This window comes from Acyrthosiphon pisum, chromosome A2 (genome assembly GCF_005508785.2).
Source record: "Acyrthosiphon pisum isolate AL4f chromosome A2, pea_aphid_22Mar2018_4r6ur, whole genome shotgun sequence".
Classification (NCBI taxonomy): Eukaryota; Metazoa; Arthropoda; class Insecta; order Hemiptera; family Aphididae; genus Acyrthosiphon; species Acyrthosiphon pisum.
Window position 1 is genome coordinate 116,840,084 of NC_042495.1, and position 20,392 is coordinate 116,860,475.

The window sequence follows — 20,392 nt, forward strand, 5'->3', positions numbered from 1 at the left end:
TCAATTTTTTTAGTTTTAAAAATATCTATTAAGTTTTATCTGTTTGGCTAAAAAGTGTAAAAATTTAATACAACGTTCCTGATATATTGTTACAATAGCAGTTGTAAAATATTAAAAATAAATTGGCATAATTTTTTTTTATAAGCATTTAAAGATCGAATTTTGACAAAATTTATCAAATTTAAATTATTTAAATTATTTTGTAGTTAAAAATGTATAAAATGTTCAACTTTTATATCAAAGAATTGAAAATTTAAAACAAGATTCCACGTAAGTAGTTAATTCTGTTACCAAAAAATCTAAAAAATACGTAAGCACAGTTTATTTTTATAGTCATTTTAAGTTCAAATTTGGACGAAATTACATATTAAAAAACCTAGAATAACTATTTTAGTTATTTTGTTTTGATTGTATAATATTATTCGTGGGTACTTGAAACTTCTAAAGTATACTGTTATGTATCTATGATAGTACTACGATTTGTAGTTGATGTATAACGTGTTATAAGTACCTAATGGATATTGTGATATGATTAATTTGAAATTTATTATAGATACCTATTATTGGTCAATTTTTTTTTTTTAATACCATAGATAAGTATATAATATATCTTATACCTAGACTGACATACCATCTCCGCTCAGAATCGTTTTTCTTATACACAGGGCCGTTCTTGGGTAGGGGCAACGGGGTTCACGTGCCCCCAGCGACAAATTTTAGGGGGTGACGGGCGGGACACTCATTGATGATAATTTTTAGGTACTACGAATTTAACGTTTTTTTTTTATTTTTTTTTGGTAAAATATTAAAATGTGTCCATAAAGGGCGGAAAAAAATTTTGTGCACCCGCGGCGCAAAATTGTAAATACGGCCCTGCTTGTACAGTGATATTATATCATTGAATTCAAATTTAATACTATACATTACCCGCTTGTAACCTACTGTACAGCAGAGCGACATCCACTTACCCACCTTTGTTTTGTAGTGATTGTTATTCTAATTATAGGATTAATATTACGGTAAAAACACATTATCCAAAAAATGGACCTCGTGCCTTATTGTATATTGGCCATACTTCTTGAAACTCGTGAGTACGTTTCATATTTTCAGTACACATCGTCCTTTATTATTCATCACTAAAAGTGTTGTAAATTGCGATTCTGTCGTTTAAAGTAAAAATTGAAAAAAATGTATAATCAATAAATTACCTATTCAATAAATAATTACATAAATATTTACACGTATAAAAAAGTTACCTACAGTTTAATCCTCGTCTCCTCGTATCTAATACCAGATTGATAACGACATTCTTATGTCAACTTTATCCAGTAGAAACAAGACATATACATGTACCGATGTATCTGTATGTAGTGTAGATATTCTTAGTTTTTTATTATTCTCATACGATACATGTGCAGATATTATATTATTATGTTTTTATTTTTTATTATATTTCCGTCGGCGGAAACGAAATATACGAACTGCGCTCGGTTCACTATATATTTTTTTGCGACTAAACATATCGCAAGTAAATTGCGTATAAAGAATACATTATATTATACGGTATCACACGTTTTATTAGATTATATTATACTATCGATATACGTTTCGCAACGGTAGATTACTGTTTTATCAAAATATTTCAATTTTTCAATTCGATTTTGTTATTGTAAAATAAAACCGGTATTATGCTGGCCCGTAAAAATATATTTTCCGACTGTGTGTTCTAATGTCATCTATAGGTACTATAGGCACTCAAATAAAAATATGTACTTCATATACGTACGTTATAATATTATATTTTAGTCAGAGTTATCGACGTAGGTAATATGATATACATTGTTTTCTTTTCTTTTTTCGATTTCAGAATTCGAAAATAATAAAATATAGCCAAAATATATTACGTGTCGAACCTAAACTGCCAATGCAATATAGTTGAAGAAATAATCAAATTTCAACATCGAAAGTCCACGGATTTGGAACGGAGCAAATATACACGAACACGCGCGCCATTGTGTATTTACCCAATTAACATAATGAAAATAACATGAATTCTTTGTGATACGACGCGTCGACATGATGATTCGATATTGAAACGATGTCATGTCGCCAGGTATACAATTAGTGAAAATCAATGAAAAACCCAATTGGATTTTCACTTCACGTACATCGGGAATTAAATAAGTAATTTAAGAAAAATCAAAGTTTAGCAAGCGAAACATGTACGCTCGTCGTCTATTGAAGGGAAAAAAAATTGTGTTTTGTTTAACCACGTTATCTGTTTTATTTTTTTTTCATTCCTAAATGAATATCCCGGATGAATGTATACGTATAATAGCGTTTATTGTAATAATATTATAATAAATACGCATGGTCGGCGACGGCGGCGACAAAACGCATATATATTTCATTATCTTAATTTAAAGATAAACACTTTTGGAACCAAACAGATGTTCTACAACGGTTTTGGGTTGTATTGTTGTCGCGAATGAACAAAAGCGCAACCTTTCTGTCGGTCCACAGTTTATTATGGAAGTCCAAATGAAAGCCGTTCAGGCGATCACGCCTATATATATATACGACGAAAACGGATATCCGGCGGTACACCAGATCTTCCGGTGTCCCGATTTTTTTCCCCGATAGTCATTTTTTCCCCTCCGTCCGCGAATAACATCCCAAGACAAAACTCCATTAAAACTTTACGCCTTTGACGCAGCACCGCCGCCGAAAAGTTTTCATTTTTATATATTTTTTTTTTCGGACGATTTTAACCTTCGACCCTGGCTGTATTAATGTTTTGTGTTTTTCACCGCGCATGTGTATTATACGTGTGCCTCCGGGTAATCCGGAATGGGTTATTGTGTGTTTTTATGTATTTTTTTTTCCGAAAAACGAGTGATGTCTCATTCCGAAATCGAAGCCATTAAAAGGTCGTGTGAGTAAAAAAAAAAAATGAAAAAAAAAATCTCCTTTCTATACCGCTCATATCACTCTTGGTCGGTTACATTTTCCGTGACACATAAATCGACGAGTGAAAGATAAAACAGTAAAAGAAATGACGTATTTTCCACAGCTCCCGCGGTATCTCCGAGTGCCATCCATCATAACGCGGATTTGGGATTTTTTTAAACGCGCGTACCTATGATGATCATAATAATAATAATAATAATAATAATACGCGATATAATATACCTACGCGAGACGTAGTACCAGTCGATTCTGGCGATTGTCATAATATAATATAATATATAAACGCGTATCTACCTATGTAATATATATTATATCACAATATGCTTACGCGACTTTGTTGCACGGCCGACCGCGACGGGGAGAAATGTAACTCGATTTGGACGGTGTCGTCGTCGGATTGAAAGCCCGAAACCCGTGAGAATCCCATTAAAAGTTACTATTTAGATTTAATAATAATATACACTCGCAGCCGCCGTATTATTAGCATTGTATGTGTATAATAGTATATAACCGGTGCGGTTTTTCACAGTCGCGACATAATGTGTTGAAAATGGATGTTGACTTTGTATATCCGTCGACGTGCGGGAAAATTGAAAGAGAGACCTGGCTGCGACGAGTTTTTATATTATACAATCACTATAAATATATTACGCCTCTCATGCATACTTGTGCACTGCAGGGTTTCCCAAAATGTCTCGTGCCAAAGACGGTAGAAATGGCGTAAGAACTACCAACTTGATGTTTTTGTATGACCGCAAAATTTGGAAAACCCTGTGTAAACAGGCAGGTAATTCGCCGAGGACGCTCTGGTATAGTGCATTTATTTAAATTCTGATTTTTGGAATGTTTAAGTATATACCTGCTCGAGGACCAGATTTTTAAATGCTTGGATTATTAATTTAATATACTATTTAAGGAATGCGTGCTGCTATATCAGGGTGGCATTATATGCACTTTGTGTTTCCAAATGAACACCACCTTCTTTTTTTGTAAATTGTTAAGCAGATTCTGCTATTGAATATTTGAATGCATAATATATTTAAATCGAAATTCGAACGAGTATAGTATTTGAATTATTTATATTTGTACACTAAGGATATAGGTCGATGATTACCTATAGCCTATAGGTTTGGAGGATATGGTGGATTTGATGGTCTGAATATTATAACAATTAGTACTAATTCGTCATAATAATTTTGTAACTTGTAAAAATGTTCCGAGTACAATTAACACTAGAAATGTTACATTTATTTATACATTTGTTGTAAACAATTTTTAAAAAATATTTTCCTTTGTTTATAGATTTTAGGAACTCAAAAAATTCTCGTTCAAATTTTGATTCAGAATATATATATCAACATTTTCTAAAAGTTCATTTGCTTAATATCTTGCAGTAAAATAGATTTGTTTCGTGTCTGAAAAAATCAAGTCTATATCCGATATCGCCACTGGACGATCTTTATGATGGTATAAGAAATCTATACACCTAATGGAAAAAATAGTCCTAAACTAAACTTAAAAATGTTAATAATCAAAATTTAGATTGTCAAGGGAAAAATAGGGTTAAGCATGATTGGTGAATAACCCTGTAGCTACTTATCTATATGAATGTTTATCATTATTATTATTTTTTAATACACAAACGAAACGGGATTATTTCCATTAGCTTAATATAGGTAGGTACTGTATGGGTAATACTGTTTCTAGTATATGTCATATTACGCCTTTGCCTAAGCATAATTTATTATAATTTATGTGGTAACTGGTAGTTGTATTTATAATATGGTTACCTAAATTTAAATGGTTAGTACCTATAAAAGTCATTGCGGTATATACGTATATATAATATTATATAATCCTTATCGCGCCTAGACTAATATTAGGTATGGATCATGTATTTTTTCACCTCATAAAGACCTCGACACTCTGGTCGATTATAATTATTATAAGCTTACATAATATTATTATTATCGATATCGTTTTCGGGCGACTTTAATTCGATGTGCAGTGTGCTGCGTCTGCATCATATTGTGCAAGATTCGGCACGACAAATTTACTAAATTTCGTACGAAACAGTTTAAAAATATGTTATATACCAAAGGGATATGCGAGTTAAGATTAAATGTTATATACATGTATGGTATTTTATATATATGTATCATATTATATTATATTACATTTCACATTGAGACGACATTTTGTATTGTTACATTAGATATTATATACCACACAAAATAGTTTACATAATATAGGTAATATCCATATGTCACAGAGCAATGAATTTAGAGTTTCAACTTTCAATTGAACAAAGGGAGCACGTTGAATATATTAATTCTAATAGGGTTATTTTTTTTTCATCAATAAGGATGTTGTTGAAAAAAACTCAGGGTTGTTGGATTCTCAACTGGAAAAAAAAAACAGGACTTTTGCGGAGAAATGGGTTTGTTGAGCCGAAATTCTTCTCTTGTTATAATATACGCCATACTGAACATAGATGATAGACTATAGATATAGTGCATAACAGGGACGAAAAGTACAAAGTTGAAAGTTGACGTTTTATATTTTTATCAGAGAATATTTTTTTTTATAGGTAACCTATATATCCTATATTCACAGAATTGAAGAATTTCGCGCAAAATTATTGTATAATATTTAATAAAATGTTTAATGATATATTATTCATTTTCACTATTTTGCTGTAAATAGTATTCTGAAAAATATTGACTCGATTCGAAATTTTCTATTTGGAATATTTTAAAATGAAATTCTTAAACTTCTAACTACTCTTATTTTTTTCCGAAAAATGACTAGATTTTAATTTTTAAATCGCCATTTAACTTTTTATCTCATAGTTAAAGTATATAAAGTCAAAATATGACGTTAAAGCAATCCATTACAAGACATAAGTATCCTAAATTTTCAAAAAAAAAAAAAAATATACAATTTAACTATAATGAGTGTACGAGTGTTAAAAGAATCACTCCATAATGTTATGTCATTTTTCCTTCAGATGGTTTTCTTGTTGTATTTTAGGTTAAAAATACTATAACATTACCGTACAACGTCTGCAATTAATAAATGTGTAATAAGTTTAATAGCGTGTATATAATTGTGTACACTGCACTTAAGGTTCCAATTATGTTAATGCGTTGATTTTTGTATTATTAATACTATGATCAAATATTTTTATAGTCCATATTAAGTGCACCTGTGTGTTGTTACGATATTATGTAGAACGGAAAAGCATTATCATTTACAAATAATTAAAACGTCACGTAAACAATAACGACTTAATTTAGGCGCGATACAATATTATACCTACACAATATTACTATATACCTACCTAAAAGTGCGTTTGTACTTATTTCCGACTATAGAAGCACCCGATATCACACAGATTAGGTAGGCACCTATGTATATTTTCAAACATTCAATAAAAGAAAAAACAAGCATATCCAGCGGTAATGAAAAAAATAAAACCCAGGTAGTTATTATATTATTTTAAATAAATTTCGCGTCGTACGCTTGTATCGATTCCGCTTGGTCGTATTATGTGCACGTATAATATAGGTACCTACCTAGGTATACAAACGATATTGCCATGTCGGTATTACTTTTCACTTTTGTTTAACTTCACTCTTCGTGAAATAATAATAACAATAAAATAATGTGCTTTACACGGAGTTTCGCAAACGTAATAATACAATATTATACTTTACGTGTTGTACACGTGCACGGAAGTCGTCGTCTTCACTGTTGAGAAATTTTACGAACTGTATGCAAGTAATACATAATACGGTTGTAGGGGTAAATTTTTTCATGGTATATCTGGACGAGTACAAGTTAAATAATATAATTTCGGGCAGGTATACGCCCATCATGGTGACTATAATTTTCAGCAAAGGTTCAACTATTAATGAAGTGATGTGTCAATATTACAGAGTCACAAACAAACAAACAAACAATTACGCATATTTTTTTTAAGTGGTTAAGTACGTATTATAGTAATGCTGAAAAGAAAATAGTTTGTTGGTATACGAAAACCTCAACGACTTAACTCATTTAAGATTCGTCTTCAAGTATGAGTGAACACACAACAATAATTGAAAGTGTGCTCAAATGAACCAGCAATATTAAAGTCGTATATTAATTTTTCTGTCCTTTACATAATATTATCATCTCAAAAGCTTTTATTATTTTCATTTTAAGTTTTTGAAATGTTAACAATCAGTAAAAGTGATTTATTTTCTTTACTATTCATTACATTTTTTTCAATAGTTTATAAATTCTATGGATGTAGGGTGTATTTACGACAATAACGGTTTAATGATAATTGTCTCGAGTTCTGTTGGTAGATAGGTACATATTTTATTAAAGTTACCTACCTACATGCAAATGATTACGTAATTGACTAATCGCCATAACTCATAATGGTCGTCGCATACTATGTTATTCAGTCGCGTCACTTTGATATGCATACGTATGATGTAAATGCATATCAAACGTAAATGTAAAACTAAAATTGTTATATTTACAACAAAACGATCATTTGGACCGACCATATTATTATTATTTTTTTTTAATACAGTTTCATTAAAACGTTCTTTAATAATTAAATATAATAATTAATTTATAAAAATCCCGCACTTGGACCGACCACGCGGTTACACGCATATTATTATTATAATCACGTCCATATATTATATCCACGCGGGTTCATGTTTTACATTTTGCAAGTAACTTAATCATCAACCATTATATTATAGTGAAATATTATTAGTATTATAATTCTCGCGTTCCTCTATTATGATATCATACCGTAATGTACCTATCAATTATTATTATTACTATTGTTATTATTACCATCGCGCACACTGTGTCTCGAAACGTTTGATTGACGAGTGCACGTACAACATATAAGTACAGCATATGTTTACTTATAACATAATATGTATATATGGTATATTGGCAATAAATCGAAGTGCGCGATACGACTTTGATCCGTTTCGTACATGCATCATAATAATATTATTTTCGATGTAACTACACATGCACACGCGAAACGGTTTCGTCATCCCGTCGCAGACAATGTGTATTATATTATTATCGATATTGTAATGCGATGTCACTGCAAAGTCATACGGCGGTTATACGATGTCATAAATATCATACTACGTAAACGGGCCGATCGGAATTTCGTGTTATAGATAAATGGCGCAGATTTCGTGATATATACGATTCTTGTGACACATAATCCCCAGAGTTTTCGCTACACGAAATTCTGCAGATCACCTAACCGGTCCGATATAAATTAAATCTGTTAGGCTATCGCGTTATATGCCATTTATCCGATGAACAGTGCCGGTCATCTAATATAGTGGACGTCTTTGAGGGGGCGAGACAATTATGAATGTATATTTATTTTTTTAATATAAAACATATTTCGATCTGAACAACGTCATTTTCGACCATACTATATCATATAATATGACCACCAGAAATAAACGACAAACAACGACATCTTCGATGCGCGGGACGATATTCACCAAGCATGCTTACCCCACTTTTCTTCTTTAATAATGCTGTTATTCAAAATACAATTTGTGGAATTTTTAAATACTCAACCATATTTTAAAATTCTCGAAATTTTTTTTTGCTATTAAGGAGTGCCCTGAGGAGGTAAAAGCTTCTGTTTTTCAAATGAAAACCCTCCTTTTTTTTAGTTATAATTTATATTAATCTATCAATATTTATCATTTATAAAAATGGTCCAAGTATAACAAATACTGAATATTACATCTATTTTACATTTTTGTAAAACCATTTTTAAGGACTATTATTTTTAATATATACATAATATTAGTAACTGAAAAATTACTCGTTCGAATTTTGAGTTAGGTACATCAATATTTTTTCAAAACAGTTATTCTCTTAATAATGTACGGTTAAAAATGGGGGAGCTTCTCACTTGAAAAACGGACGGTTATATTTAAGCCGCATGTTAGGTATTTTAGCTTCACTTTCTACACCAAATAATTGTGTTTACTGAGAAAAAACAATTTGTATTTATAATTGATTTACTCCGATCGCACACTAGCGGTTCCTAACGCATTTCACGTGCAGCGGTATAGTAACTATTCGAAGACCACGCAACACCATCTTGACATAACCATAGTACACAATAATAATATTATGGTCTCACATCGGTAATAACTGGTGTCTACACGAATACAATTTATAATAATCATACGTTAGTCAAATTTTCCGCCAACTGTACAGCAAAATGGACGATTCACAAGGGATGACGAGGGGCTCTTATAAAACGTGCTTCGTCTTCGGTCCGATAACGCTGCCGGTCTACTCGCGGGGTGGTTCAATAAGGGGTGTGTCGTATACTTTCGATCGAAACCATATTATAATATAATCGTCTGGTGCGCTGCGGATGCAGTATAAGCTGCTGTTGCTGCAGTTAAAGTGCAATGAATGCGTCTGACTGGGGTGTGTGTGTATAATGTGTACTAGTATATTGTTGTGTAGTACCTCTATGGACATCGTCGCTGCTGCCGCCTCGGTATACCCGGGTCGGAAACCTTTCCTCGAGAAACGTACGCGAATGTCCAATTGAAAACTGCATATTATATTATATATAATATTATGATTATATGTTTTATTGCACAAGACGTGATGTGACTTGAAACGATTACGGTCGGCTGCCACACATATACATGTATAATACAGGTACCCACCTATTATGACTATTATACGCGGAATGTACAGCACTTACCAGCTGATATAGGTATATATACGTATAGCTACACGAATACACGTCACCCATACGCGACTCCATGCCATATATACATATTATATTATAATGTTATATAATAATATGCATAGCTATAAATAAATGTATATAATGTGTGTGCTACCGAGGTACGTATAATAGAGGCGTGGGAGGTATTTATTTATTTATTTTTTTTTAGTCGATGTTTAAAACTACGACGCGCGTGTTATCGCGCCGTAAAGTAATGCGCCGAGCGGGCTGCAGCTGGTGTAACGTCGTACGTATATAATAGGTGCCTTACACATTTATTATTATCGTCGTAGTTATTATGATTTTTCGTTTAATATTAATCAAACTTTGATCGATGAACGAGTTTAATAACAATAATATTATACCTAACATTATTGTACGCGGTCACGTGCTGGAGAACAGCGCGCTGTTAAATCTCTAATTAGTCCGCTATTACTCCGCAACGGTACCTACAACAACAATAATATTATGTAAAAAAACAAATAGCGAATTGCCTGTTCTAAAATTGAGAAATAAAATAATTATAATAAAATGTAAGTACATATTATACATTTGTAAAGTATCCTTTGGGGGAAGGGTGATTCAAAATTTCTGAGCACGCCTCTGACTGCGTGACATTACCCTCCTCCCTTGAGCACAACTCTGTACGCAATACACCATTATCGATATGATTATTATTATTATTCTTATTACGACGTTAAAGGCCTAGTATGTTATTTTAATGTGAATAATAAAATATGTATGTATTATTTAAATCAAGACGCATATATTTTTCTATAAATATAATAATACAAACTATAATTATTTAAACGATTTTATTTTCGTGCACACGTACAAGTAATATGCAAAGACTATTTTCTGCATTTTTTTAAAAATTAATTTACACTATTATTATTACTATTATTATTATTCAAACCTCATACATAATAATATTTCGAATACGTTTGGAGGAGGTAAAATTAATAATAATGCAGCGCTCTCTGAATTTAAGGTGGTCAGAAACCACCCTCGATGTTCAGCTTATTATAATTTATAGGTCATGAATGGACTAAACAACATTTCGGGACTTTCAGTTATTCGGTTTTAATTTTGAAAATAACACTCGAGACTCTATTCCAGGTCGTTGGAGAAATTGAATTTTAAAATATACTTTTGAACGTGTCAATATTAACACAAATTAATTTGTACAACAATGTACAGCATTTGGCAAGGAAATCGAGGGGTGGTAAATATTTCCATTCTCAGTGCAACGATGTTATTATAACGAGCACCGATATTATTACCTATGTGTCTATTTACAGCTCTTTGTCTACATGGTTTTTGAATGTACAAGGAGATTCAGTAAAAAATGAATTTTAAATTAAATGAAAATATTAAATAAACGGTGAGATACGGTATGTTTAAAAATTAAAAAAATTAAAGTATACAATGTATATAAAATGTACCTAGTTTATTGTTTTATTTTTTTTCGCTCAACTCAGTCTAAGTTGATTATACGCACTGCGTTCCGTGTGCTTACATTTAATTTTCATTGTTCTATGGTTAGTTTTCTCAAATTTCGTACATGAGATATAGTTTTTATCGAACCATAATTAGTAATTCCACATCCAAAGAAGAATTTTATTTTCATGCCAAGTTTGTATAATAGAGAACATATCGTATTCAGACTGTCGTCACGTATCCTGGAGTTTTATTTGTTATATCAGTCTAGAACGTCTAGAATAAATATTTTAATCTAAAATAAAATAATTTTTAGTTATTACAACAATATTATACCCATTCGAGATTCGTTCAAAACAATAATCAAAACTATAGCGTGGAAGTATAAAAAAAAACGTTAGGCAACTTAAGGCCGTTGGGTGGTTTTTTAACTGTGGGGGAAGATAGGGGAGACTGGGTACAATTGTAACACGGGCAATAAGTTGTTCAATAATCAATATAAAAAATCTCAAACAAATTTAGCAGTTGGCCATCTGTATAACAATCGATGTTTCCTTATCAAAACTATGATAACTAGGTAACTTTTTGAAAAAAAAATTAAATGTGTTTTTGATAACAGATTGTAACTAAAAATCATACACTTACTTTTTTATTTGAGTACATAATTTTAATTATATGTTTGGCTATAGTTATTTTGATATACACCAAAAGTAGTATAGTGTTTTTTGGTTCTGGTCTTAACACTCTAACTACTCAGTATTTTTTCAACAAAAATATTGAAGGGGTACAAATGTAACAGTCACCTTCAGTGATACACTGTTGCACCTATTTTATTTTAATTTATTTAAATTAAATTATTTTATGTTATTTAAATCATATTATACTATACATATTTAATAATTTAAAAGTAAAAAGTTATGTAACAATTTATTTTTTGAGATAATCTGTTTACCAAAGTTATATTTTATTTTAATTAAAGGTTATTATGCTATAATTGTTTTAACAATTTAAAAGTAAAAAATTATGTTACTATTTAAGGTAATCTGTTTACCAAAATTATGTTTTATTTAATTTAAATGTATTATGTAACTGTTATATTTTATATGTTTTACAATAATATAAAAAAGTAAAAATTATGTATGTTACATCTGTCCCTATAGTGCCGTTACAATTGTACCCTCTATCGGGTACAATTGTAACATATTTTTTTTTTCTATATTTATATCTATTCAAAATCATGTGGAAATAAAGATTCAATACACACATATTTTGAAAGGCAACAACTTACTTTACTAATTGAAAGTATAAACGTTTCAAAAAATTATGAATTTTGGCAAAAATAAATAATTTTATGAAAAATGTTACAATTGTACCTAGTCTCCCCTACTGTAGGTTTTTGTAAACACGTGTGTTTTAGTTTGGTAGAATTTTCAAGTGGGCTCCTGTAGGTATCTGACATCACCAGGCATCGCGACTGCCTGAAGAGAAGTGCCGTTCAAAACCGAGATTCGAACCGGCGACGGTGCGCGTCGCGCGTCGCCACCGACGCCTTAGTCCGCTCGGCCCAAAAATAATTTTATTCGCCTGATTTTAATTATGTCAGTTTTAAAAAAAAATATAAACCATCATAATATAATAGTATACTATTTAATGTGATCACAAGAAATGAACAATCGAAAATATATTTTTATTCGCCATATTAGTATTGTTATTAAAAATGTTATGACCCATGAGAAATACGAGTAATATAGTACGCTTTTTAAATAACGATTGTAGGTAGGTACTATTTGCAAGTAATCGGTGTATAAAGTAATTCTATACTCGATAATTGAAAATGTAGAATTGTCGCTAATAATGTTAAGTGCACTACACTAGATCCCGATGTTCAAATTTAAAAACAAAAATGTTTGAAATTCCTTATAGAATTTGTGTTTGTTTTACTTTTGTTTCTTATTATAAGTATGCAAATGCTAGAATTCTGCGATCAAATTGTTGATTACTGAACGCGCACGACAGTGTCGTAGATACTGCAAGAGTCGTATAGTTGACCTTTTTTTCATTAAAAACTTATCGTGAATTTATGAGTCTCATCGAATATATATATATACAAACATTGACGTTATAGAGAAAACGGCGTATTGTACGTGCGCAGTTCGACGGGCTCTATGATAATAATAATATATTTCATGAAATAAAATAATTGTCCATTGTTTTGTGTTACTTGTTTCATTCTTTGTCAATACAAATAACGAATTAATAACACATTTTCATATACTTTTTGAATTTACTTAAAATTAAAAAAAATACTCCCGAGCGTTGTTCCGCATCACTGCTTCCGATCGACCACTCCCAAAACTTGGGGAGTTTTTGGTTTTCGCCAAAATGTAAAAAAAACTTTTTTTTTGTTTCCACCAATCCAATTCTTTCTAAATTATACTTTGAGAAGCACCAAAATATGTTTCTCTTTTTTTATTTATTTATTTCGTCTTATGCATACAATATATTTGTCTAGGATTAATAATTTTATTATTTCAATTATAATTTACAATAAGTAGTTTTTACATATAGTAATAGCTAGGTAGGCCGTAGGCAATAGTTTTAATGAAATACTTTGTTATTGTAGACGAGTTGTTAATTGTTCTGTTCTGAATAGGTACTTTTCGTTATTTTTGATATTTAATATTGAATTATTTATTCGTGTACCTACCTACGTATAAACATTAATTTGAACACATGAAATTCATTTTTTTTTTTAAATATATTAATATTACGATGCTATATTATTTTATAAGACCATTCGTTAAAACGTGCTTACGTGCATGGGTGCATGCCATGATTCGCAATTATTTTTTGTTCTGCATAAACCTATGCAGATATTGAACCTCACTGTGGAGTGTGGACTGTGGGTGGAAACGACTTATTTTTGGAAATATCAATTTCAGAATATCATAAAACAAGAATAATTATGGTTATCAAATCTCATATCGAACGATAATAGTCTTGGAAGAAAACTTATTTGGTGGAAAGAAAAACCAAACCTTTTTTTCATTTAAGTGGAAACGGCGCTTGCCCAAAACTTGAGCACCTATAGGTATAACTATCTTTCACCTGCACTGTCCTTCCCCGGTGGTAACTCCGGCGTTGGTGATTTATGGTCGAATCGATTTCGCTATTGTTCGTGGGCATCCAGAGTATGATATGGGAGAGACTCGACGATACGTTTAATACCATATATGTGTATTGAAACTCGTTTATCCTCCCGCCGGTCGCCGTCAAAATAACGTTAAAATTCGACCGAGACAATGGAAATTGTGTTTATACATGCGCAGATAAATGTGGGCACGACACTGTGAATGTACGGAATTTCCGAAAAAATTTCAATCACACCGACCTTTTCTAGACGAAACATGTTAGGTAGGTACGTAGGTAATATATTGTTCTATATTATCATTTTATAGCCATTGAGCAAACATTGTAAGCAGCGTTTCAAATTATTTTGATTTGTTGTACAACAGTACCTATCCATAATATTTTGTTTAATATTTTATTATTACCTCATTCTGTAAATTTCGTCGTGTTGCCAATATTGGATTTACTATATTATAGAATTTGCCCCAATATGCAAATTATTTTACAATGACAACAATATTTTCGAAAAATCTAAATTATTTTTGATACGATACTATCGAGAACAAAATAACGCGTAGTTTGACCGTTGCTCATATGGACATTTAAACGCAAAAAGGTAAAAGCAGAAACTATTTCTATTTGATATTAAACTCATTTTAGTTTTTAAAGGTATAATTTGTGTTTTATTTTTCAAGTTTAAAATCTATCGGAAATGAATCAAACATAAAAATTGGCTTAGAATTAAACCTTGTTGTTGCACAACAGTTAAATAAAAGATGAAAAAAAAAACGTACCTAATTTTAATTTGCGTTAAAACAGTATATTAATTCATGGTCCACAAAAAAACAATTTAAAGCAGCCTGCAATAACGTCGGGGAAATAAATCGTAGTTAAACTGTATATCATGTTTTCCAATTGACCAATAAAAAGTCACATCCTTGTAACGCATTAAATCTTCATACAAATTGGCATATTTTCTAGGGCAAAAAATGTCAAATATTATGAATTATAATGCCATTTTTCACATTAAGTGCACAGAGAAAACCCGTACTTCAATTGTTATGCTTTTTTTTCTGTTCTTACGATGTTTTTAATATCATTATATGCCATTTTTGCAGCGGCGATAAATTAAAGTGTGAACAACACATGTGGGCTTAACCAAACATAAAATAACGTAGGATTTGGCTTAGTCCTGGTAAATGTACACAAAGTGGCATCTAATCGGCCTCGACGGCGGCGTATCACTCGTGTGTGTGTGTGTGTGTGTGTGTCGCCATCAACTTACTGTATAATATTTTGTATAAAACACAATACCTACTCACGTTTGGTATCCTTTAAATTCTATAAATTATTACACATTTCCGAGTTTAAGCTACTTTATATTATTATCTACTCACGTAATATTATAATATAATATACATTATTTTGTCAACAACGATAATAATTGTTTTTCGTGGCCATAAAACTTTACTAGGTATAAACTATACATATTATTATTATTATTATTATTATTATTATTATTATATGAACAACGCTGCACATAGTATGATATTATGTGGAAAATATTTGATAACATTTTGCAATAAAAGTTTCTGTCCGTTTAATTGTCGGTATTAAACCAGTTTTTGGTTCTTAATGAAGCTCGCAGGGAAGCATATTGGTTTCACAATAACATTATTATGATGTTCGTAGAGGTTTTGGATACGCTGCGCTGTCGGGCAGTGCTTCAAAAGTTCTGAGAGGAAATGGAGCTTATAAGTTGATACTATAAGGAGTTTGTATTTCGATTTCTCTGGTAGTTTTTCTATTAAGCGTGAGGCGAAAATGCCGACAACTACTGTTGAAAATTTTTGGAAAGACATCGGTGAGCATTGCGATTATCGAGCTTTGTAGTTTGTTCAGAATCGTTTTTCCAATACGACGAAATGTAATATTACAAGTACCACACGTCACTAAACTGTGCCGAGGAGAAAGATGTGAGATGAGTTCCTATACTTGGTCTCTATATTCTGCAGATGGTTTTTTATTTGAAATTATTATGAAGTTAATACGATTTTTTCTTATTTAATGGCACTTTAAACTTGTAGAGCTCAATATTAATTTGAATAATCTAATAATGTAATGTAATAAAAATTCTTGTGACAGAAAAGTACCATTTATATGATTTAATTAAATTTGTATTCTTTTATTTTACACTGAACAATATTTAAATGCTTAGTGTTATAAAAATATCATTACATTTCAGCGTCTTCAACTGATTACAGTAAAATAATCTTATCAATAATTTCAATATATAGCATCGGTTATAAATTGTACTCAATCAATTAAAAAAATAAAAATAATAAATAAATATCATTTATAAATATTGTACAATTGTTATTTTTTATATTTTTTCATTGTACAATCTATATGTTATTAGTTATTATTATTTATAATTGTGTTACAAGTATAATCTGTTTCTATAATTATAAATTATATAGTAATTTCGTTTTAGTAATTATCAGGGCTCAAAACTTGCAAGTTTAAAATCTGATTTGATGTTCGATGTAAATTTGATTCCTAATCATTTTTTGCTTGGATTTTTATTTTTCTACAGTTTTACATTTATGTATTTATTTTTGAACAAATATAAAACGAAAGAAAATTTTGAGTTAGTTATATAAAAAAAAAAATGCTTTTTGTAATCTTTTTAAAGGTATCAAAACGTAAGTCCTATATACAATAAATGCATTGATAGCAAGAAGTATACTAACTTAAGTCCTAAACTATGATAGGAGTATGAAAACTTATGTCCAGCGTTATATAAGAAAAGTAATACAAAATAATATTTTTGAAGTATACAATTGTAAGTCCATTGGAACAAATATTTTTGTTTTGTCTCTCCTGTAAAATTTGCTTTTTGTGACTTGCGTTACTTGACTTCTGTGGCACAGAGTTAAGTATAATATAAATTATTAAAATTAATATTAACTTTTTTAAGACCCAATAATTTATTATACTATACAATATGGTTCTACGCAAACAGTGTTATTTTGTTCTATTGTTGCTGACATTCTTGAATTTATAAAAATACTAATAATTTTGTCCTTAGAGGTAAATTGTTTCATAATAATTGTTATAATGCAATAGCTGCAAAATTGTCTTTATATATAACAGGATTGCTAGTCAAATATTATTTATGATTATAATTAAAGTTGAGGTAATTGTATCTTTTGTTTGGAAATATTTTTTTCGTTTAAATTTGAAAATAATAAATTATATTATTTTATAATATATTATGCAAAGTAAAAATGCTAAGATTATTATTATAATTTACCAGAAACGTCAATGTTTAACTAACTTCTATAAAAAAATGTAATACAAAATACGACCTGTCCGCGTTTCGATTCATAACACTTAAACTTTAACATTAATATTAAAAATATGAAAATGTAATTTCCTTTGATTAATTTAATTTTATACTTTACTTATATATGCAATTACTGTGAGCAAGATCAATGTTTGCGTGTTCACCAAATAAAATCACTAAAATATTATAATATCATATTATTTAATATTTCAGTAAAAATGTCTTCATGTAAAGGTTATATTATATTGGCTATGGTTTGACCGTATTACATGAATAATTTAATAGCAATCACGTTATATTATATTCCTTATGCTACATCGGCAGTATTATAATATTTTAAAAGGTGCTAATAATAATAATAAATAAAATGTTATACGTTAGTTATAATATTAATTTGTATATCATTTATAATTTGTCATAAGCGACTTAAGCGAAAAAGGAACACGTATTAATACATTTCAAGAATTTAAGCTTTAAAAACGTCGGTAAATAATGTAATTCAGTGCCTATACATATATATGTAATATACTAATATAGGTAATTGTGACGGTGATAGAATAAAAATATTTATGTAGGTTAAAAGACAAAACTGTAAAATTCCATCAGCTTTTAAAATAAGTACGGTACCTATGTTCTTCATTCGAATCGACGTATTGGTAAGTAGATAAACGACGTCACATAATCTGAAATCCGATTTCCTGTATTTTTGGCTTATATGTGTGTCTGAAAATGGATTCTAATAAAAATACATTTTATTTTTTTTCCTGTAAATAATTTAATTGTATACCATTGTATATGCATTGAACTAGTAAAATTTATTTTTTTAAATAAACAATAATGATTAATGGCATTTACTAAAAGTACTGATAAACTGTTTAAAACTTGAATAATTATAATGCAGCAAAAACAAACATTCTTGGATTTTAAAAAAATGTACTTGAACTTTTTTGTGCTTTAATTTTTTTCACACACTCATAACAACTATACAAGGATTAAAATATATGGTGAGATCGTCACATACAATTTTTGTGGGTGTAATAATTCTAGAGGAATGATTAAAAGCAAAATATCCCAAGTAGCTATAATATTTATCTAATATGCCCACATATTGTGTTGGGTATGCAAAATTTAGAATCCATCTCATCCATTTACATAAATGATTATATTATCGTTATTACATTAAGTGTACATGAATTATTATCAGCATGTATTTTAAGAGTATAATATGGTAATATATAATATTATATTTGATTGAAATAAAAAATAAAAATAATGGCAACAGTGCACGCAGAAAAATAATAATAGTATCAAAATTAATAAAAGTCAATTGGTATTCCATAATCCCACAACAAACCGTATTAACAAGTTCAAAGTGTATAAACGTTTTTATCAAAAATAAAAGTGACACGTAATTTTAGATTTGCTTACTGCGGCGTAGAACGGATATGAATTAATAACATTTGGAGGATTTAAAAAAATTAGTATTATAAGCCCTGTTTTTTTTTTTTGTCAATAGTTTATGAATAAAAACATTTATGTCTTTCGTGAAGTCTGTGAGGATTTATTTATATTGTAATCGATTTAATTTATTTATGAATGCCCATGCACGTTTCACACCCTCTTTGGTCCGAGAAATCCAATTTAAATTTACTGTCTGTCTGCAGGTTCGTAAACACATTAGTTGGCTACAAAACTTGACGTGAGATCTTGAATATTAATACTATAAAGTACTCGACGTTTCTGCAGAGAACCTTATTGATTTCGTGTTAGCTCTTAATATTTATTTTTAAATGTTTTTTTATGTTTATATTTCACCCAATGCTAAGAGTGAGACAATAAGTGCTGCAGCGGTAAAATGTCGATTGTAGTCACGTGGTAATACATATAATATTATTGTTTATAAATATTATCAATTAATTATAAATTATAATCCACAAAAATCATCAAATTTGTGCTTCGATTATAATGTTAGATGATACTATCTTAAAAGTTTTTAAATATTAAAATACTCGCTCCATTAAGTTAATAATCATTAGACTAAACACTCTAAGATAGACTATAAAATGGTTTTGCGGTAGGTGTTGAGCGTGGTTCAGAAATGATGGTTTATGAAATGAGGCTATTAAACTCGACAATAATAATTATTGTACAAAGTTATTTTACACGGTCGTAATAATAGCGCAGCAGCAATAGAGTTTAATATTATATACACTCAGAGTTTGTAAAAATATATACCATTTTAGGGCCCTATATTGTTATAATATAATACTAACCGGTGACGGGGGGGGGGGGGGGCTTAACGACGATACGCATAATATATTATTATTATAATTATGTATAGGTCACCGTCATCAGACGTAGGTATTATACTTTAATATTTTTCGTGACCGCCGTGGTAAGTGCAGTTTAACACTCCGATTATCATCGTGAAATTATCATGATTTGTATTCTAATACACGCGTGTATAGTGTTGTATGTGAAATACATGACATTATAATATTATAACACATGCACACACGACCTACTGATATAATAATATATTATTTTCCCGTGTTGTTCGTTTGAGTATTATATATTATATATTATGCGTCTAATAATGTGCGACGGCAATATAGGCAAATGTAGTATAGCATAATATTATTATTATTATTATTATCATCATCATTACAGTATTATATTATTATAGATGTGTT

At 29.9% G+C, this 20,392-nt stretch overlaps 1 protein-coding gene across 3 annotated transcripts in view; it reads left to right on the forward strand.

The window, feature by feature from the left end:
* Positions 1-20,392, forward strand: part of LOC100163710 (beat protein-like) — an 86,118-nt gene that overhangs the window by 13,015 nt on the left and 52,711 nt on the right. The window contains exon 1 of one of the 3 annotated variants that reach the window (XM_016805272.1): positions 2,089-2,113. Coding sequence (XP_016660761.1) covers positions 2,104-2,113 — 10 coding nt within the window. The 5' untranslated portion in view covers positions 2,089-2,103. 3 annotated transcript variants of the gene reach the window in all.